At 39.0% G+C, this 19142-nt stretch overlaps 4 protein-coding genes across 10 annotated transcripts; 2 read left to right on the top strand and 2 right to left on the bottom strand.

The window, feature by feature from the left end:
• Positions 1-1203: 1203 nt before the first annotated feature.
• On the top strand, positions 1204-9226 carry LOC107038381 (probable phosphorylase b kinase regulatory subunit alpha). 6 transcript variants are annotated; one of them, XM_015257441.1, is made up of 11 exons: positions 1204-2830; positions 3264-3399; positions 3827-3936; positions 5135-5282; positions 5434-5612; positions 5916-6066; positions 6194-6220; positions 6401-6696; positions 7237-7242; positions 7309-8334; positions 8827-9226. In XM_015257441.1, exons 1-11 carry the CDS (start codon positions 1508-1510, stop codon positions 9052-9054), a joined length of 3630 nt encoding a protein of 1209 aa, XP_015112927.1. In that variant the 5' UTR covers positions 1204-1507; the 3' UTR covers positions 9055-9226. The 6 variants fall into 6 exon arrangements, with proteins under 6 accessions (XP_015112927.1, XP_015112926.1, XP_015112931.1 ...); XM_015257440.1 differs by lacking the exon at positions 5135-5282 and adding an exon at positions 4065-4212; XM_015257445.1 differs by lacking the exons at positions 5135-5282; positions 6194-6220 and adding an exon at positions 4065-4212.
• On the bottom strand, positions 9214-12345 carry LOC107038384 (39S ribosomal protein L28, mitochondrial). Its single transcript, XM_015257451.2, has 7 exons — positions 12315-12345; positions 11074-11237; positions 10259-10425; positions 9932-10190; positions 9714-9857; positions 9415-9599; positions 9214-9340 (listed from the first exon to the last, which is right to left on the bottom strand). Exons 2-7 carry the CDS (start codon positions 11095-11097, stop codon positions 9286-9288), a joined length of 834 nt encoding a protein of 277 aa, XP_015112937.1. The 5' UTR covers positions 11098-11237; positions 12315-12345; the 3' UTR covers positions 9214-9285.
• Positions 11230-16050, top strand: LOC107038382 (merlin). Of its 2 annotated transcripts, XM_015257449.2 has the most exons (9): positions 11231-11790; positions 12337-12466; positions 12606-12811; positions 12940-13167; positions 13394-13603; positions 13706-13812; positions 14268-14397; positions 14505-14840; positions 15081-16050. In XM_015257449.2, exons 1-9 carry the CDS (start codon positions 11692-11694, stop codon positions 15456-15458), a joined length of 1824 nt encoding a protein of 607 aa, XP_015112935.1. In that variant the 5' UTR covers positions 11231-11691; the 3' UTR covers positions 15459-16050. The 2 variants fall into 2 exon arrangements, with proteins under 2 accessions (XP_015112934.1, XP_015112935.1); XM_015257448.2 differs by having other exon boundaries at positions 11230-11790; positions 13394-13812.
• Positions 16015-18372, bottom strand: LOC107038383 (peroxisome assembly protein 12). The gene is made up of 6 exons (XM_015257450.2): positions 18143-18372; positions 17959-18067; positions 17434-17618; positions 16957-17325; positions 16415-16500; positions 16015-16267 (listed from the first exon to the last, which is right to left on the bottom strand). The coding sequence occupies exons 1-6, from the start codon at positions 18263-18265 to the stop codon at positions 16159-16161; spliced, it is 981 nt and encodes a 326-aa protein (XP_015112936.1). The 5' UTR covers positions 18266-18372; the 3' UTR covers positions 16015-16158.
• Between the last annotated feature and the right edge of the window lie 770 nt (positions 18373-19142).

Below are 19142 nucleotides of genomic sequence, written 5' to 3'. Positions count from 1 at the left end.
GAAAACAGCTGGGCACCGGCTTCGAGGGAGCACACGACGAAATTGATGCCACACAGCCGTTCATTATCCTCGGAGTCTACCTCGTTAGGAATATGTTTCAGGGGGTGGAATTATTGGGGCATGGGACCCCGTCAGGACCGGAAACATTCCAGTAGTGAAGACCAAACGGTTTTCAATTCCATTTCAGCGCCAGTTCTCGACAAATATCCCAAATTCTGAAGGAGCTATCAAAATTTTCCTAGGAATATTTTTTGTAAAGAAAAGTCAAGCCTATCGAAAAAGATCTTACAAAAATTTCGCTATCTCCCTCAAATTCCGAGTTATTCACCAAAAACTCTACTGGGAGCTCGACTTAAATCGACTAACCACCTCACTACTGATTTGTGTTTCAATTGATTGCTGTAGCGAATGTTTGGGTGATGATTATCGTAGGTGGGAGGGTTGTGGAGTTATTGGAGATGCAGAAGAGCTTCGACTCGTCATCACGGCCATGGGTCACTTCCAATACGATCTCATGATGGGAGACAAAGAAAACCCTTTGAGACGCCACAGGGGTCACGTGGTTCTGTCTCTCCAAGATTTCACTCTAGACTGTCGCCAATAACTCGCGATCAGCAGTGAAAGTCACTAATTTCTTTCTCATTTTGAAGACACTTTTTCAAGCATCAAAATGAGCCTCGATTTACCCCAATCGCCCCATTAGATCGCAAGATATCAACGATTCAAGGAGCCCCTGCCTCCCCCCAAGTTCATTCCCTGTGGAATCCCACCCACAATCACCTGAAAAGTAAATTCAAGGCGTAAAAAATGGGATACTCACCGTTCCGGACGATCCTCTCCTCATCCTGAACCCCTCACTAATTAACAATCACCTCAAAAGTAAACACAAGACCCGTAAAACGAAAAAAACCCGCGACTCGAACGACTCTCGCGTACCGTCAACAACTCGATGCCGCCATCTTGCATTTCTCCCGCCAACTAGTAACAACGGCGGTCAAATCAATAGATAAAATTCCCCTCAAAAATATTAAAAAAACCTCTCACCACACACTAACCAATTGCAATAAACATTACTCAATCCAAGAAAGCCCTCCAGCTAATTAAAATACCTGAATTTTCCCCAATTATTTCGCTCTCTCCTCGCTCCCTCCCTTACCAACGGCCGGCAAAAATTTTTTATTTTCGAATATCCGTCACGTGACAAAAAATGTGCAAATATGTAATTCATTTGACATTCGTTTCACATTGTTCCCCTAATTGCGAATGAAAATGCGAATGGAGCGATCGATGAGACGTCAGTGAATGAAAAATGGATCGTCGAAGAGTTGGAAAGTGTTGAGAATAAATACAACCAGCAGCAGTCTCGTCACCCCGTCCCCTCAATTATCGACTCCAAGGTGAATCTAACCTCCCGCACGAACCCCCAGCCCACAGCAATTAGACTTAAACTTAATCAAACAACATCGAATTATTCAATCAATAAATCGTGGCGTACACGGACATAAAAATGCGGAGTCGAAGTAACTCAGGAGTGCGACTGGACTACTACCAGCGAGTGGTCCAGAAGATAATAATGAACTACCAGAACCCAGTGACAGGTCTGTTCCCAGCGAGCAGTGACATCGACCACGCCTGGATAAGGGACAACATCTACTGCATCCTGGCAGTCTGGGGGCTGTCAATGGCGTACAAGAAGATCGCCGACGTCGACGAGGATCGAGCCAAGACGTACGAGCTGGAGCAGAGCTGTGTGAAGCTGATGAGGGGTCTGCTGATGGCGATGATGCAGCAAAAGGACAAGGTCGAGAAGTTCAAGATAACTCAGAATCCCCTGGACGCCCTTCACGCCAAGTACAGCTCAGCAACTGGCCAGTCAGTGGTGGGTGACAACGAGTGGGGACACCTGCAGATCGACGCCGTCTCCCTTTACCTCCTCGTCCTGGCGCAGATGACAGCCTCAGGACTGCAGATTGTCTTCAACCTGGACGAAGTTGCGTTCATCCAGAACCTGGTGTTCTACATTGAGTCTGCGTACTGCACGCCAGACTACGGGATTTGGGAGCGAGGGGACAAGACAAATCACGGCCTTCCAGAGCTGAATGCCAGCAGCATTGGGATGGCGAAGGCTGCGATGGAGGCGATGAACGAGCTCGATCTCTTTGGGGCACGTGGTGGGCCGACTTCGGTCATTCATGTGCTGGCAGACGAGGCGCAGAAGTGCCAGGCTGTCCTGCAGTCCATGCTGCCGAGGGAGAGCAACTCCAAGGAGCTCGACAGTGGACTACTCTCCATCATCAGTTTTCCAGCCTTCGCTGTCGACGAGCCGAATTTAATTCAACTGACGAGGGACGCCATCACCAAGAAGCTCCAGGGGAAGTACGGCTGCAAGAGGTTCCTGAGGGATGGCTACAGAACCCCCAGGGAGGATCCCAACAGGCTCTACTACGAGCCCTGGGAGCTCAGGATGTTCGAGAATATCGAGTGCGAGTGGCCTCTCTTCTTCTGCTATCTCATTCTCGATTACTGCTTTCAAGGGAACAAGGAGGTCGTCGCTGAGTACACGCAGGCTCTTGAGGAGATCATGGTCAAGTCGGAGGATGGCATGAGGCTTGTGCCCGAGTTGTATGCGGTGGCCCAGGAGAATGTCGCTGCGGAGTATGCCGAGCCCGGGAGCCAGCCCAGGGAGGCCTTGGGGAGGTGCCCCTTCAAGTGGGCCCAGTCGCTTTATATTCTGGGGAAACTGCTGCAGGAGGGCTTTCTTGCTGTTGGCGAACTTGATCCGCTTAATAGGAGACTCTGCAGCGAGAAGAAACCTGATGTTGTGGTGCAGGTGAGGGATTCATTCTCGGATTTTTTGCGGTCTTTGCATTATTTGAATATTACCTGCGGGAATGGCTCGATCGAGGTCTTGCGCTCTCATTTTTAACCTTTTTTGTTTAATTCAGTAGCGAAGTGGTAAAATGGTTCAAGTCTATTTTGACTATTGGCCAGTTTTCTATTAATATCTCGGGAAGTAAGGGACATGGGTACATTTTTGTTATAACCTTTTTTATAGAGCCGGTTGAGAGCTACAACAAATGTGATTACGAAAATTTGGATATCTCCCTTAGATTCGGAAATATTCCTCAAAATGTCAACTGGGAGATAAGAGGACTTAAACCGTTTTGCCAGTTTGCTATTTCAATTTGTTTTTTATTAAGAAGTCAGGATTCTTTAGTCCAATTTGTGGTACGTTTGAACTAATTCTGAGGGGTGATTTCCAGGTTGTTATCCTTGCTGAAGATGCCGAGATAAGAGAAAAAATCGCACAACATGATATACATGTTCAAACAATTGCTGAAGTCGCACCTATTGAGGTACAGCCTGCCAAAGTACTGAGCCATTTGTACACTTATTTAGGTAAGTGGTCGACCCATTAGGACTGATGTGCTGTTGGAAATTCATTGAAATGTTCCATTAATTCTTTACATCTTCATTAATTCATACAGATTCGAAAAAAATTAAAAAATTAAAAAATTGGAAACTAATTCAAATCATTTGACAGAACACAATAATACGCCAAATTTTAATGACATTTCAATTGATGATTGTACTACAACATAAAAAATACGAGAAGAAAATAGTGAAATGAGAATTTCAAAAAGAGAATTCATTTGGAAGTACATTGCTAATTTATTAGCAATAATAACTCTAGTCATTTATAAAAAAATGCAATTATCCACTTATTTTATTTACTGAGAAAATTGAAGTTATTGAAATTCATTATGAATTGATTGTTAAATATTTCCAGATATACATCTCCTCACTCATAATTTTTTTTCTCCAGGAAGAAATAGAAAACTGGGTTTATCAGGCAGAAAATCCCGAGACGTTGGAATCCTCAGCACAAGTAAACTATACTCCCTCCACGATCGAATATTTGCATTCACACCACAGGTAAGAGACCAAAAATGATAAATACAATTCAATTAATTCGAAACTCTCATCGTCAATGGCAAAACGTTGTAATTCTCTGGTGTATATCAACTGTATTATCAAAAACCAAATTCCCCCGTTGATATTAGTTAACAGATATGACTCGCTTCTACATCGCATCGGATTACGAGCTTATGATCGACATATTCAAAGGTGAAATTAATTTCTTGAAGTCTAGCTGGCAGAATATGTTAGGTCGTCCACTCGTGGTCATGCCACTCAAGAACATTCATCTAGGTAAATTGTTAAGATTGGATTTAATTATTTCCCTTTGGGGTTTTCTGCAATTTTCGAAGCAATTTAATAATATAAACATTAACATTTTAATTTCAATCCCAAGTTTCACCTCTCCTTTTCAGTTTTTTTCTCATTCATTGTGATAACACTCATTCGCTTGCACGCGAGGTTTTCATTTAAAATAGACAGACTGGAATAACACTCAATCACTGTTGGAAAGAAATTGAAATTTCATCGACAGGTGACTCGTCATTTTGAGAAGAGAAAAATAATAGAATTCCAAATTTCACTGTAAATTCAATGAAGTTCGCTCAATTGATTAAAAATTGTAGAATTAACCTGAAATTCACACTTTCCCTCGATTTTTCCATAAAATTTTGATTCTTCTGTGATGAACTTCCTTGAAATTTCAGTGGAATTATAGAGAATTTTTTTCACATTTCATTTAAAAAATTGGTGAACTTGTATCAAAATTATTCAGCATGAAAGGGAAAAATCCATGGTCATCACTCAATTTCAGAATGAACAGGAAAAAAAACAAGACACATTTGCAAAGGAAAAAATTGAAACATCGTGGGCAATTGAGTAGTATTTCTGAAGAAATTGACATTGAATGGATTTAAGGGGAAGAAGATCATGAAATTTCACATTCAACTGAAAATTCAATGGAATGAAAAATTTTTGACCCGCAGAAAGACGAGAATTAATTCCAAATTCACGAATATATTCACCTGAATTTTCCTGGCTTCTCATTTGAATGTCAGTGTAACTATAATGTGACAGATATTTCCACAAATTGTACCGAAAATTTCAGCAAAAAATTTTGAACAGTGATCAATTAAATTCGAGATGATGAGTTTCGAGATATTTTGCCTAGGATATTTAGTCGTGTGTGTGTGCGTTATTTTTATGTGCATGATAGAACTTTGACGCCGATGAATTCTACGTGACGAATGACGCTGCCTTCCTCGCCGATACGTTTACCACCAATCTGGCCTTTCTCGGTATCAACTGGAAGCAAATGCTGGGAAGACCAACAGTGACACTCGTTGCTACCCATAATCACCTAGGTATGCCAAAAAGAGGACTCATCACCTCTGGCAAAAACAGATCCACTAATGTTTTAATTTCTCTGAAGCGTCCCTCTGCATTTTTTCAATTAACAAATGCCGCAAAATTCATTGATTGTTCTCATCATCAAGTGCCTCTCGTGGGTTATAGATCAGGGGAAAATACCACTGGCCATGATCACCACGATGAAGAAGCTGAAGAGTGGATACATCAATGGAACTCGTGTTTCGTTGGGGAATATGAACGATTTTCTCAGCACCTCTTGTATCACGAATTTGAGTTTCTTGGGGAGTTCTGAGGATGGACGACCGGATAAATTGAATCCTCAGGTGAATTGAGGCTTTTTTCTGTAGCACTTCATCAATTCATTAAACAATAAGGAGTTAATTGAGTTAATATGCTAATTTATTCAGAAATTCATTGAAAAAAACTCAATCTTTCGGTGAAAATTCTACTTTTCTCCAGGATTTTAGAGCAGATATAATATTTTCTCCTCTTTCTTAAAAAAAACACTCATCCATATTATTTACACATATTTTTGTCACTATTTTTGAGCTAAAAACAAAACAGCCTTAATAAAACTCATGTTAACACCTGAAAGCGAGTGTTTTTACCTCCAAAATATGCATCAGGTCTATCAGTACCTGGAGGAACACATGATGCGGGCCTTGCCCCACAGGGCAGGCCTCCTGAGAGGTCCAGCCATCCGGACCGGTAAAAACTTACGCCGCAGGATGTCCGTTAAAGGAGCAATTAAAAAAACGAGGTCCATCGCAGTTGAACGTAAGTTTGTAATAACACAAAAGCATGATTGGTAGTTGATCCATTACAGTTGGAATGATTGCATGTTGCCTGGACATTAGCCAAAAGAATAATCTGGATAACTAACCCATTTGCTATGTGCCTGCAGCGGCAGTTCCTATCATTCTTCAAGAGCGTAAGTCCTTCATTGAAAAGATCATTGAATAAATTAATATCTAATCTAGGATATTCCCTTCTAACATCTCCATTTCAATTGAATTGATAATATCTTCGTTAAATCAGTTACGAGTTTTAATCGAATTAATTATTAATTCTTGCAAAATTAATTATTAATTTCGATAAAATTAATTTTCAGCTGAAATTTTGGGAATGGCAGGGGAGGATCGAAGGCCCTCAGTGGTACTGTCAACGAATCCCTTTATCGAAGTCACTGACACGACCACATTGTCACCGACTTCATCACCCAATGTACGAACCAACCGCACACCCTCGCCGACCGAGGAAGTCATGCCCTGGAAGACGTCTCCAAAGCCACTGAGGAACAGAAATCCCTCAGACACACAATACGCTGATACTGAAGTTGAAGAACTCATGGCGATGCTCAGGGAGACCGAGAGTCTCGAGGAGCAGGGAGATATCTTACAATATCTGGTAATAATTACATTCATTGCATACAAAATTGTTGAAATATGAAATATTTAATGGGGTCGTTGATATCGAATTCTGTAGATTTTTAAAACTGAGACTTCAGTCCAATTCTTGAAAATTGAATAGAAATTAGGAAAATTAAGACAACTGTTGTTTGACTTTGTAAATTATTTAAAATTCTCATCAGCTTCACGTAGTTTGTCTACATTCAACTGATTTAGAAGATTAAAACGACTACAATTCTAAATTTTGTTGGTAAATTTGAAAATCCCGACAAAAATTCTGTTTTAATTCAAGACAATGTGTTTTTTCCTTCAACTTTCAACTAATTAAAAAATTAACTTCAATTACGACCACGAAAATACTTGAGAATAATGAAAATTCAGGCGACTTTAGTCTCGAATGTCAATATAGTTCAAAATTGAATCAACTCCAATGTTCAATTTTGTTACCCATGAAAAAGCTCCATTTATTTCCATTCCCCGCATAACTCCAAAATGAATTAACGATTGAATCTTAAATCCAATGCAAACCCCACACTAGAAAGTGGTATGTACCCATAAACTCAAAATCCCCAAATTCCCAGTGGCCCTCTAACCGCCAATCTCCCTTCAGGTCGACTCCCAGGGTCTCCAATTCCACACAGGAATGGTAGAGAACGGTCACCCCGTTCTGGTGAAAGACCTCTTGAAATCCCTGTACGAGCGGGCTTGTCAGCAAAAAATGTGGGGGATAGTTCGTCACACAGCAGGAATGTTGGGGAAACGTGTTGAAGATCTGGCGAAAGCAGTGACTGATCTTCTGGTGCGTCAGAAGCAAGTGACAGTGGGAATGCCACCTGTCAATGAGCACACGATAATAGCGCCCCTCCCAGAGAACGAATTGCGATCCCTGATTCACTTGGCCTACGGAGACGACGAGAGTACAGCAATGTTGACCCAGGAACTGCTTGTGTACCTCGCGATGTTCATAAGAACAGAGCCCCAGCTGTTCCACGAGATGCTGAGACTCAGAGTTGGCCTGATAATCCAAGTAATGGCAACAGAACTGTCTAGAACGTTAATTTGCACTGGTGAGGAAGCCTCGGAGCATCTTTTGAATCTGTCCCCCTTCGAAATGAAGAATCTCCTTCATCACATAATGAGTGGCAAGGAATTTGCAATCAGCAGTGTTGGACGTGGAAACTTCTCAGTCATCTCCTGTAAATCGACCAGATTCAGCAAGAAATCCCAGATAGGGGGTCTTCTGAATGTCGATCAAACTGATGGCAACGAAATGGAGCCTGACAGGCAGGGACAGTGGCTGAGGAGGAGAAGACTCGATGGGGCGCTCAACAGGGTCCCCCGAGACTTCTATCCCAGGGTTTGGCATGTCCTCGAGCGCTGTCAGGGGCTCGTCATCGAGGGCAAAGTCCTCCCGCAGAACCTGACGCAGGAGATGACCTCTGGGGAACTCAAGTTCGCGTTGGCTGTTGAAACAGTTCTCAATACTATTCCTCAGCCTGAGTACAGACAACTCATTGTGGAGGCACTCATGGTACTGACTTTAGTCACTGAGTACAATGTTGTGGCTTCTCTGGGGGGGCTGATTGCTGTGGAACATCTGGTGCATAAGGCCAATGCTATCTTCCTGGAGGACCAGGTGAGGATCATTGTTTTATGCTTAACAAATATTTTCTGCTTTCAATAATTTCGATAATTTTTTGTACAAACTTTTTTTGGGATAACTTTATAATGATTTAATTTTCAAAATTCGAACTTTAGTTTTATGCATAAAAGGATATGACAAATCCACGAGAATTTTCATATGGAAATTGTTAGAATGAATTTTACAAAGTTATCATTAATAAAATTGCAAAAAATTACTGTGAAAATTGTCAAAAGTCAATAATTACAAAATCAAGAATATTGTCAACTCTAAATAATTCCGAGAATATTCACAATTACCCAATGCATAATTAAAATAAAAATATTTATAAATGAGTCTTGAAGATATTGTTAAATCGAAATTCGATATTTCTCTCCATTTTCAACATTTCTCGTCGTCTTTTCGTCATTTTATTTGATAAAAATTCTTCTTGCGAGTTTTTTTTAGTTCTGGAAGGGTCAAAGTACAGGAAAAATTTGTTGACAGGTGAAAATTGATGGCGATGCAACACTCTGCTGTGCCAAACCCAAGGAGAAACGTGAAACAACACCCCTGGGAACACTCCTGTGCGGTGGAGCTGCATACATTTGTCAACACTTTTACGACAGTGCACCAAGTGGTAGTTATGGTACAATGACGTACATAACAAGGGCAATCGCATCGCTACTGAATTTTTTGCCCAAGGATGGGGACCTCGAGTGCAGTATTTCATGAACATTTAGTTGAATTGTCAATTAATCGTTGTTAGAACAATTTTCTTAGATGAATTTGTGCCGAATAATTCTGTTGTTCCACAAAAAAGCTATAGTTTGGTGTAACTTGTTTATTATTTGGGATCCTTACTGCATAAAATCAGTATGAATAAATTGTTGATTTGGTTATGAAACTGTTCTTCATTGCAATTTATTTGCTATTGTTTATTTACATTGGAGATGCTGAGTTTCATCACTCTGTCTTCGGAGTTTTTGAGAATGGATTAATCTTAGAAATCCAGGATTTACTGCAGAGAAGAAGAAAACGAGTGAAGATCAACGAGAATGATTACTATTTTTTAATCTAAAAATTCTTATTTACCTTGATTCTTCAACCTCTGCATAAGCAGCCTCTGCAATTTTGGCTGCTTTTAGTTTAGCAATTAATTCTGATCTGTATTTGATCTTGAATGGCTCTGGCTCCAGGGAAGGCGCCTTCATTGCTATCCACTTTTTAGTCGCATCTTTGTAGGACAGACCGTACCAGTCAATTTCCTCTCTCGTGTACTAGAATATGTTTTCGAAATGTTTTCATCATTTTTATAATTTTGAGGTTTTTTTAATTAATTGCAAAATTCCAAAAACTCCGTAATATTGAACAACAAAGAATTAAATTCTCACCGCAGATAGATAATCTTTATATTTGTTGTAAACTTCTTCTCGCTTCTCAGGATCGTCTGGATACAACGTTTTATCAGCCAAGGCTATCAAAATTTCCCTCTTGAGTTTAACAGCTAACAGTGATCTCAAGTCACAAGCAGGTGTCTGCAATAAAGGATACGTTTCATCTGAATATAATAATCAGGAAATCATCAAGATGTCAATGCCCTCGGAAATACCTTGAGCAAATAGTGATCGAAGCCATAATGTTCATGAATCAAATCAATAGTCCTCATTGTCACAGTAGTCTTCATGTATTTGTTCAAAACCTCGCTGTAAACAACGGAATTTCGAAGCGTGGGCACCCAGAACTTGGCTACTCTCCTGCAGTATTTTCCCTTCTTGCGGAAGCCCTGGACGATGGCCTCCCCACCCCAAATTCCATAATCAAGCTGTTTGGGGTATTTTAGAGGGAGTGGAATATTTTGGACTGGCAGTCTATGGATTCATAATGAATTGTTAAATATTGAGTCAATGATGAAGAGGAGATTGTCAAGGATGCTTACACCATCTGGCGATTTTCATCCCACTTGTACTTTCCCTCCTCCGGGATGTAATGGACTGCAGTGGGCGTCTGGAGCTTCCACTCGCGCCAGAATTTTTTATATGCTTCTGGTAATTCAGCGCCAATACCGTTTTGCCATCGGTTAGGTTTTGGGAAGTAGTACAACCGCTGGAAATATGTGCGAAAAATGTTAATGAGATCATCTTCAAGATTATTCTATGGAGCAGCTCTTCACGAAGCAAAATTTTCATTGAAACCAGCAGAATTATAAATAAAAAGTGATGAATTATCTGTGATCAAAAACGGTTTGTACGGATCGTTCTGTAGAATTTTCTATAAAATATAAGTAATGTCGGTAGAATTATCCTGCAGAATCGTCTAGCAGATCATTCTACCGAGACTTACATGGAATTCATGAAAAAGTGAAGAGAAATGACAAAATTAAAACCATTTTGTCTTGAATTCACGTTAATAAAAATGAGGTTGACCCAGAATATCAACTAATTTGGATTTCCTACAAGAAAAATTCTCTGGAGGAGAGGATTCTCTGAACGCTCCTTCACAAATAATTATTTCAAAATTTCTTTCTGTCGAAAATGCAAATATCATTTAATTGATTTTATAGACCAACATTCTCACCAAAAACAAAATAAAAAAGAGTTATAATTTCCATAACATTACAAAACGTTCAGTAATCTCTCTATTGATCCCCGAAATCGACTATAGGTTAGATTGATGAATATTTGCCCTGCAATAAATTGAAGCAGAAAATCAAATATGTTTAGAATCCCATAAATATTCGATCATAGTACTCACATTTGGTAATTTAGTGACTGACATGGAGATGTTATTCCGTTAAATCCAGTCAAATAAACAGTAAACTCTGCGAACCTCACAAAACTGCCAAAGCAATGGCGGATTCCTGTCTTGCGCACCGGGAATATCGCCAGCGGAAGTGCGAGGATTTCGCCTCTGTATCCCTATTTATTCAGTGCAATAACCACGAATGAAATTCCATTCTACCGTGGAAATCTACATAAATTCGCCTAGTTAATGGCGATTTAGAGAGCGAATATTTATCTCAGTTATTTTTTTTCTTCATTTCGGAAAGATTGTTGGCTTGGCAAGAGTCAAAATACATGTATGAATGGCGTGATAGTGTAATTATGGAGCAGAGTTGGCTCGACCTCGGGATTTTTAAACAATTGTTCTCTGCATATTTTTAGTTTCTCCCTTTCGAATCGCGAGTTTACACCCGAAACGAGGGATTTTCCTGTTTAATTCACTTCAAGATAGTTTTGGGGTGAACGTTTCGGAGTGATTCGGGGGAATCGCAATGTCTCGATCGTGAATGATTCAATTTGTTAACTGGAGTGGTACATAACTCTCATTATGTCAACAGTGTCCAGTGTCTTTTGTGATGGTTGAGGAAAAATGAAACCCAAAATGCCACCTTTTAGGAGAAAAAAATCTGGCAAATCATTCCCGGTTAAAGTTTGCACTTTGGATGCAGAATTGGAGTTTAATCTTGAGGTTTGTGGATAGTTTGTTGGTGTTTTCATTGTGATCAGTTGCATGAGCTCCGGTGTAGACTCCCAGGAATGTTGAAAAACGATTTGATATTACTCATTAGTACTACAGTAGCAGAAGGTTTGGATTGAGAGTTAATCAAATGATTATTTTGTGAATATCTTCGGAGTGGAGGGGTTTAAGAGAAATTCTCAAAAGGTCTTTCTTGTGGACAATTTTGTGAACTATAAGAAAGGTCTTATGGGATTTTTCGCTGGAACTAGTAATTTTCGAGTTATTGAGAAAAATTCGCTTGCAATTGTTATTTTGAATTTGAAGAATTTGCTGATGAAATCTATTATTGATGAAATCGTGCAATCTTCAGATTTTTTGAATTTAATGAATGCGAAATGCTGATGAATTTTGAAATCTTCGAACTCTATTCACGAATTATACAGCACAAATTTGGCACATGAAGATTACGTTGACCAATTTCACCCTGTGAAATAAATAAACTCAAATTAACTTCCAATAAATTATCACCCAACCTTTATGTACTCCCGATTGCAGTGGAGAGCAACTGGACGAGACCTATTTGACTTGGTCTGTCGAACAATTGGACTAAGAGAGACTTGGTACTTTGGACTGCAGTATGAAGACGCCAAGGGATTCATATCTTGGCTCAAACTTGACAAGAAAGGTTCGTCCCTGCCAATTCCCCAAATCACCCCAGAATACTTCCAATCCCTCAACAATTATCGAAAGGAAAAATGCTCTCAAATTCCATAATTAATGAAGACATTACTAGCAACATCTGTAAATTGTCTGTCGAATTACAGTTCAGGACCAGGGAATTTCCCAGCAGCCAACCACTCCCTTTATGTTCCTCGCGAAATTCTATCCAGAAGATGTGGCTGAAGAACTAGTCCAGGAAGTCACGCAACATCTGTTCTTCCTTCAAGTGAAGCAAGCCATTCTGTCAATGGATATTTACTGTCCACCAGAGGCTTCAGTCTTACTGGCTTCCTACGCTGTCCAAGCAAAGGTAGTTACCGTTTAAAATCGTTCACTTCTTCGTGACAATGATTTTGATAACCAATTCTCGTTGAATTGTTTTTTCATCATTCAACAAATTATGAGTGCTTTTTATCAATGCGATTTTTTTTCCTGCAGTATGGAGACTACGACGAGGTATCCTATCGACCGGGAATGCTGGCGAGTGAGGATCTACTGCCCCAGAGGGTCATCGACCAGTATCAAATGACTCCAGAGATGTGGGAGGATCGTATAAAGATTTGGTATGCTGATCATCGTGGAATGTCCAGGGATGAGGCTGAAATGGAGTATCTCAAGATCGCTCAGGATCTTGACATGTATGGAGTCAATTATTTTCCAATTAGCGTGAGTTTTCATCAACAACAACTTCAACAGTAAAACACCATGGAATGAAAAAAAAAATTAAATTTAAAAAAATTGAAAAATAAATTAAAATAATTTGGCAGGAATTTTTAGAAGATTTTCGTTTTGTGCAGAAATTTTAATTATTAAAGCGATTTAAATATTCAAAAACTCCAAAAATATTGGACATTTGAGTCCGCGAAGGTTTGAAAAATTATTATTCCCGCAGAATAAGAAAGAAACTGATCTCTGGTTGGGCGTCACAGCACTGGGCCTCAACATCTACGAGAAGGAGAACAAATTGGCACCAAAGACGACCTTCACGTGGTCGGAGATACGTCACATAAGTTTTGATGATAAAAAATTTGTGATTAAACCGGTGGACAAGTCATCGCCCAATTTTGTATTCTTCTCCTTGAAAGTTCGGATGAATAAACTGGTAAAGAAACAATCTGATGTTGGAAGATGGGTGATGGGATTGGTAGCTTTAGGGTTGAACGACCATGACAATGAAAAAGCTGCACAATTGTTATTTGTTAAGATTCTGGACCTGTGCATTGGGAACCACGATTTATTTATGAGGAGGAGGAAACCGGATTCCATGGAGGTACAGCAGATGAAGGCACAAGCCAAAGAGGAAAAATCTAGGTGAGTTTAGAGCCATGCCATATTTAATAATAATTAACGAATTAATTTGTTGGTTTTTTATTTCAGCCACTAAAATGCAGAAAATCTTTTACTGCAGAATTTGTTAAAATTGCTTATTTGTTTTCTTATTAAATGTCTTGGACCTATTTTAATAGATTTTTGTTTCCAAATATTAATTTATAGGGGAAATTGCATTCACTAAAATGACTTTTAATAAAAATAGTAGCTTCAGACGTTCTTCTATTAATCTGCAGGAGATTTTTGCTGAAGAATTTGTTGAAATTGCATGTATGATTTGTTATTAAATGTCTTAGATACATTTTTACAGATTTTTGTGGCCATATGTAGGATTATAACGCTTAACGGTAAAATGATGTGGCACTGCAGATTTTTATTGATTTTTTGGATGATCTCTATTGACACATATGAAATGATGATTTTGTTTATGAATCTAGGAGACAAATAGAGAGGAATAAATTGGCGAGGGAGAAGCAGCTGCGTGAGGCTGCAGAGAGGGAAAAGGCAGCCATGGAGCAGCGTCTCCTGCAGTACCAAGAGGAGATTCGTCTGGCGAATGAGGCTCTCGTACGTAAAAATGAACGGGAATCTGTGGAGAAATGTTTAAAAACAACTTTTTTAGTATCGAATTAATTTTCCAATTTGATAAATGTTTAATGATTGAAATATTCCAGAGGAGGTCTGAAGAAACTGCAGACCTCCTAGCAGAGAAGAGTCGCGTAGCAGAGGAAGAGGCCATGTTACTCAGTCAGAAAGCCTCAGAAGCCGAACAAGAAATAACTCGAATAAGATTGAACAATATGAAAACTGAAGAGGAGAAAGTACATTTGGAGAGAAAGACGAGGGAAGCTGAGTTATTGACCGAGAGATTGGTGCAGGAGTCAGAGAGGCGTGCAGCTGAGGCGGAAAAGCTCAAGGACGAGCTTCTCAGGGCGAGAATCGCTGAGAAGGAGGCGAAGGAGAAATTACTGGAGTTCCTCAGTAGAAATGCATACACAGCTGCCATAACGGTTTGTTTTCTCAAGTGATTCAACAATTCCATTAATAATTTTCAAATTTAATTACTGGAATTATTTCAGTAATTATCAATAATTTTCAAATAATTCGATCATTCTCATTCACTTTTTCAAAAATTCAATTCTCAAATATTCTTCGACAATTGAATTCAAGAGATGGCAATGAGATCTTTCTCATGCTTTCAAAATTCCAAATCATTAAATTGTGCGGTTAATTCTTTGTTTTCTTTACAGCCGGTGCCAAATCTCTTCCCCTCAACCCAAGTGCTTCCCTCAGACCTCCAGGCAGACCTGCAGACCCTCCAACTAGACGCAGACCCTCTCCCCTCCGACCTAACGTCATACGATTTAATCGCTGATGGTGACGTCGATCAACTATCCCTCGAAATTGAGAAAGAACGTGTGGACTACTGGGAGAAGAGCAAACACCTCCAGGAGCAGCTGAGGGAGCTTCGATCGGAGATCGAAGTGATGAAAGTGGGTGAGAAACAGTGTGAACTCGATCAGCTGCACGACGAGCAAGTAAGAATGGGTGAAAACAAATACAGCACATTGAAAAAAGTCAAGTCAGGATCGACTAAAGCCAGAGTTGCCTTCTTCGAGGAGCTGTAGATTTTTGACAATCTTCAAAATTTTCTCATCATCTATTTTCGTAAAACTCGTGTACATAACGCAGGCTCGACGGCTCAAAGGAATTCGTTGAGGTGCGTATCTCTTTCATCTGTTGAATTAACAATTTATTCCAATTTATCTCTTTCGTTGATTAATAGGGAATTGTTTTATGTACAAAGTCAACTAGTGAAATTGACAGTTGTTAATCAAACATCAGACATTGTGTGTAATTAATCATCAGTGTAAATTAGCTTTGTGAGTTAGTTATTTTAGTAATTCGAATACTTTTGCCATACAGGACTTCCATTGTGCACAGTATTTACAGCGAATGTCCTAGAGACTAGATTTATTTTTATGAATATATCATGAACGTGGAATTTTTGTTCTTTCGTGTGATCTAGTAGGTATCAATTATCCACGACAATTACTGCAATTAACATTAAGTGCCTTATCAACTGTAAGTGCTTGGAAACAATGTGGGGGGGGGGAGCTAGTGACGATGGAAATTATGTTCAATATTTTTTGCACAATTTATGAGAAAAATTATGTACTGAAATACTTGTTTAAAATAAAATGTATTATTTTGATAGTATACATACATACTTCGACATTATTTTTGTTCATTTGAACTGTACCACAGCCACCGGAATTTGTCTTAAAATATAGATGAGAGTTTCGTTTAAAAAATTGATTGAAGGTGTCAGTTGTAGATACGTATTAAGTCGTCTTCTTTCGCGGGGTAGTGGGTCACTGGACATTTCCCATTGGTTTGGATTGTTAATAGGATACACTGATAGCAGAAGACATACCTGCAACGAGTAAAATTAATTATTAAACCAATGAGCAGAAATTTATGTGGAATGCAATACGAAACACCTTTTTCGTTAGAAATTTTTTGTACTGTACCACTCGTTCTCGAGATGCAAAATTTCTAATTTAATAATTATTATATTTACCCTGAAACAGAAAGGGCAGTTGGAATGCTTGGAGACTTTATACACACTGGGCACAAGCCTTTATACCTCCTAGCAATGTCAGGTACCTGCGCAAAAGTGTAAATTAATTAGTGTTATCTCAGGAAAAATTGAGAACTCGATGCTTTAACATTATCGAAACAGACAATTCTAAAAATTCTAAACAAATTGTTTGAAAAGTATCTCAGGGACGAAAATTTACAGATTTTTTTAATTACTAAAAATACATAAAAAATTGGCAAATACGATAGAAAATTTCGGTAGAAAGTATGTCACACAAGAAGGCATTTTCGCAGAAAATATCTCACTAGAATAAATTGTACAAAAAATCAAATCTATTGATTTTTTCTATTAAATACATTCCGTTGAATTTTTAAATAGAATCGGCCAAAGACTAGTAGAATTTTCTAGCGAAGTTGTGAGGTTTTCCTATAATTTTTTTGTACGTGTGAAAAGGCAAAAGATGTGATTTAATTAATGAATTGAATCGAGTGCAATAGTGTAATTTGGAGCTGTGGACTTACTGGAGGTGGTGGTGGTACAGGTAACGACATGAGATTATTATAAAAATTCTCCTGATTCCACCAGTTGACGAATTGCAGGAAAAATGCCCCCAATTCTAGACTTCTCGTGAACCCTCGTTGCAGGAGATGCACCCCATCGTGCGTCGTGAAAGTCCCCTGTCTCCACTTGCTGAGTAACTCTGAGATTGAGATCACTTCGTGAGGATGAGAGTAGGTAAGAGTCATTGATAGCAGATGCAGCAGGGGAGTTGGATAGGCGGATCTGTCCGAGATGTACGATAAATAGTAATACATTCCAGACATTTCGCGAATGAAATTGTAGATCCTGTGGGCCTTCACGAAGTACGCCTTCAGTATTCTCTTCCATTTCTACAATTTTTAATTTTACCGGTAATTAGATGTTTCTCCCTTTCTCCCCTGACTGATTTACAATCATTCAATTGTAAATTAGCAAATGTGCATTGAATTATGCGCCACCTCTTTCGGAGATTTGCCGTCTATTTCGTCCAACTCGAATTGACTCGCTTTGGCCTTCAGATATGGATGAAGGAGCAGAAATATCAGTGACAATTTTTGCTGTCTTTTTGATATTTTCCCTGTAGGTTTAGAGTTTAATATTGCTATCCTCTGAAGTCCATAAAATGTTTCAGCGAATGATGCACCTGTATTGAATGATCAATTGCAGAGGTAATTTCAAGGGAATTCGGAACGAAAGTTCAAAGTTTCTTGTTCACTTTTTAGTGGATTTTGAAAAAAAAATAAGGCGATGTTTTGTTTTGCAGCATATTATCTTCTTTTAGTTTATGGAGTGATAAAAAAAATTGGTAAATGTGCATATTGATGCCCTCACCCATGATATCCAACACCATAATATGTAAACCAAAGAAAAAATTTTGTAACGCCAAAAAAATCAATTCAATTGAAGTGAATTGAGTAGAAAATTCCCCAGGACACAGCTTTTCAAATGAAATTATCTTTCCATGTCTTCATGGCATTTCTCACCATAATTCTTCAAATAGAACCTCTGCAGCATTCCATGGAAAACTGCATATGCCTCGTCGGACCACTGCGCGAGCCACCCATATCTCTCAAGATTACAAGTCACTAAAAACTGATTGATTCAATGTATCAAATCCTCAATTCATCGAGGAATCCTTTTCTCGCAAATGCAAATGATTTTTCTTACAGAGAACACTCTTTTGAAAGCTGGTTCTAATGTCGATGCTAACGATTCTTGTGCCACTATTTCGAATATTGTGGGTTTAACAACGGCTGTGCCAGTCAAGTGCGCTCCTCTCTCAGCCATCATGAGGATTGCTCATTAAAAATATTAAAAACCACTTCATTGGAGTACTGAGTTGCCACTTTGCATGATTTGTTTATATGAGGTTAGAGCTGTGTGAACTTGGAGTCGAAGCTTGATAAATCGATTTTTTTTCTTATAGTATCGATTGTACTCAGTGAGTAATTGAATGTACCACATTCATTTTCGTTTGAACACTACACAACTAGGCGTAAGGGGTGCGGGAAAAATCGTGCAGCATTGGAAAAGAAGGTACGGAAAAAATTTTCATGAGCAAGGATTCAGCATGGATAGTACTTGTATGTACTATATTTTTCCATTTCATTTATCAACCCCTTCAATACTTTACCCCCTTCTAAAATCTTAAATGTATGAGGGACGTCAGGAAAACATACAGATACCTTCTAAATCGTTAGTACTCGTTTGTACCACCGAAAATTATTCATTATGATTATTATTATTATTCTCATCAAATCACCTGATTCCATTTTTATCGACCGTAAAATCATCGTAATGGATTCCATATGTAGTTCGTGAAGTTTTGATGTGGGTACAAACGTCTCATCTTCCGTAGTTCCACTCCCATCGCAGTACAAACGGAACAATTTACTGTACATGATAATGAGACCAAGTACAAACCATTGAGAGCTTCAAAAACAGTCATAGATTATTCAGAAAAATGGTACAAACGTTTTTCTGAATTTTATTGGTGTTTAGTGACGTGTAGGTGTTGGTACAAATGTCCGATCTCTCTTCCTTCTATTCTCATAAGAGTACAAAGTCAACAACTCGCAGTGCATAAGAATTGAGCAACGTACAAACAATTTCGGGACTGGAATCGAATGGAATTGGTTTTAAGGCTCTATCTCTCATAGTTTCCGAG

The sequence above is a fragment of the Diachasma alloeum genome, unplaced genomic scaffold, assembly GCF_001412515.2.
Source record: "Diachasma alloeum isolate Michigan unplaced genomic scaffold, Dall2.0 Dall_scaffold_00280, whole genome shotgun sequence".
NCBI classification, from domain to species: Eukaryota; Metazoa; Arthropoda; class Insecta; order Hymenoptera; family Braconidae; genus Diachasma; species Diachasma alloeum.
This window is presented reverse-complemented; position numbering and strand designations above follow the sequence as displayed.

What these genes read in the sequence shown, in the direction of transcription:
- LOC107038381 (XM_015257441.1), top strand. Translation starts at nt 1,508, where the DNA reads ATGCGGAGTCGAAGTAACTCAGGAGTGCGACTGGACTACTACCAGCGA. An exon ending in AACCTGATGTTGTGGTGCAG is followed by an intron (nt 2,831 to 3,263) that starts GTGAGGGATTCA and finishes GGTGATTTCCAG; the next exon opens with GTTGTTATCCTTGCTGAAGA. An exon ending in GAGGTCCATCGCAGTTGAAC is followed by an intron (nt 6,067 to 6,193) that starts GTAAGTTTGTAA and finishes ATGTGCCTGCAG; the next exon opens with CGGCAGTTCCTATCATTCTT.
- LOC107038384 (XM_015257451.2), bottom strand. Translation starts at nt 11,097, where the DNA reads ATGTCAGTCACTAAATTACCAAAT. An exon ending in GATGAAAATCGCCAGATGGT is followed by an intron (nt 10,191 to 10,258) that starts GTAAGCATCCTT and finishes ATGAATCCATAG; the next exon opens with ACTGCCAGTCCAAAATATTC. An exon ending in TCGATCACTATTTGCTCAAG is followed by an intron (nt 9,858 to 9,931) that starts GTATTTCCGAGG and finishes CCTTTATTGCAG; the next exon opens with ACACCTGCTTGTGACTTGAG.
- LOC107038382 (XM_015257448.2), top strand. Translation starts at nt 11,692, where the DNA reads ATGAAACCCAAAATGCCACCTTTTAGGAGAAAAAAATCTGGCAAATCA. An exon ending in AATTGGAGTTTAATCTTGAG is followed by an intron (nt 11,791 to 12,336) that starts GTTTGTGGATAG and finishes TCCCGATTGCAG; the next exon opens with TGGAGAGCAACTGGACGAGA. An exon ending in CCTACGCTGTCCAAGCAAAG is followed by an intron (nt 12,812 to 12,939) that starts GTAGTTACCGTT and finishes TTTTTCCTGCAG; the next exon opens with TATGGAGACTACGACGAGGT.
- LOC107038383 (XM_015257450.2), bottom strand. Translation starts at nt 18,265, where the DNA reads ATGATGGCTGAGAGAGGAGCGCACTTGACTGGCACAGCCGTTGTTAAA. An exon ending in CTGTACCACCACCACCTCCA is followed by an intron (nt 16,501 to 16,956) that starts GTAAGTCCACAG and finishes ACTTTTGCGCAG; the next exon opens with GTACCTGACATTGCTAGGAG. An exon ending in ACTGCCCTTTCTGTTTCAGG is followed by an intron (nt 16,268 to 16,414) that starts GTAAATATAATA and finishes TACTCGTTGCAG; the next exon opens with GTATGTCTTCTGCTATCAGT.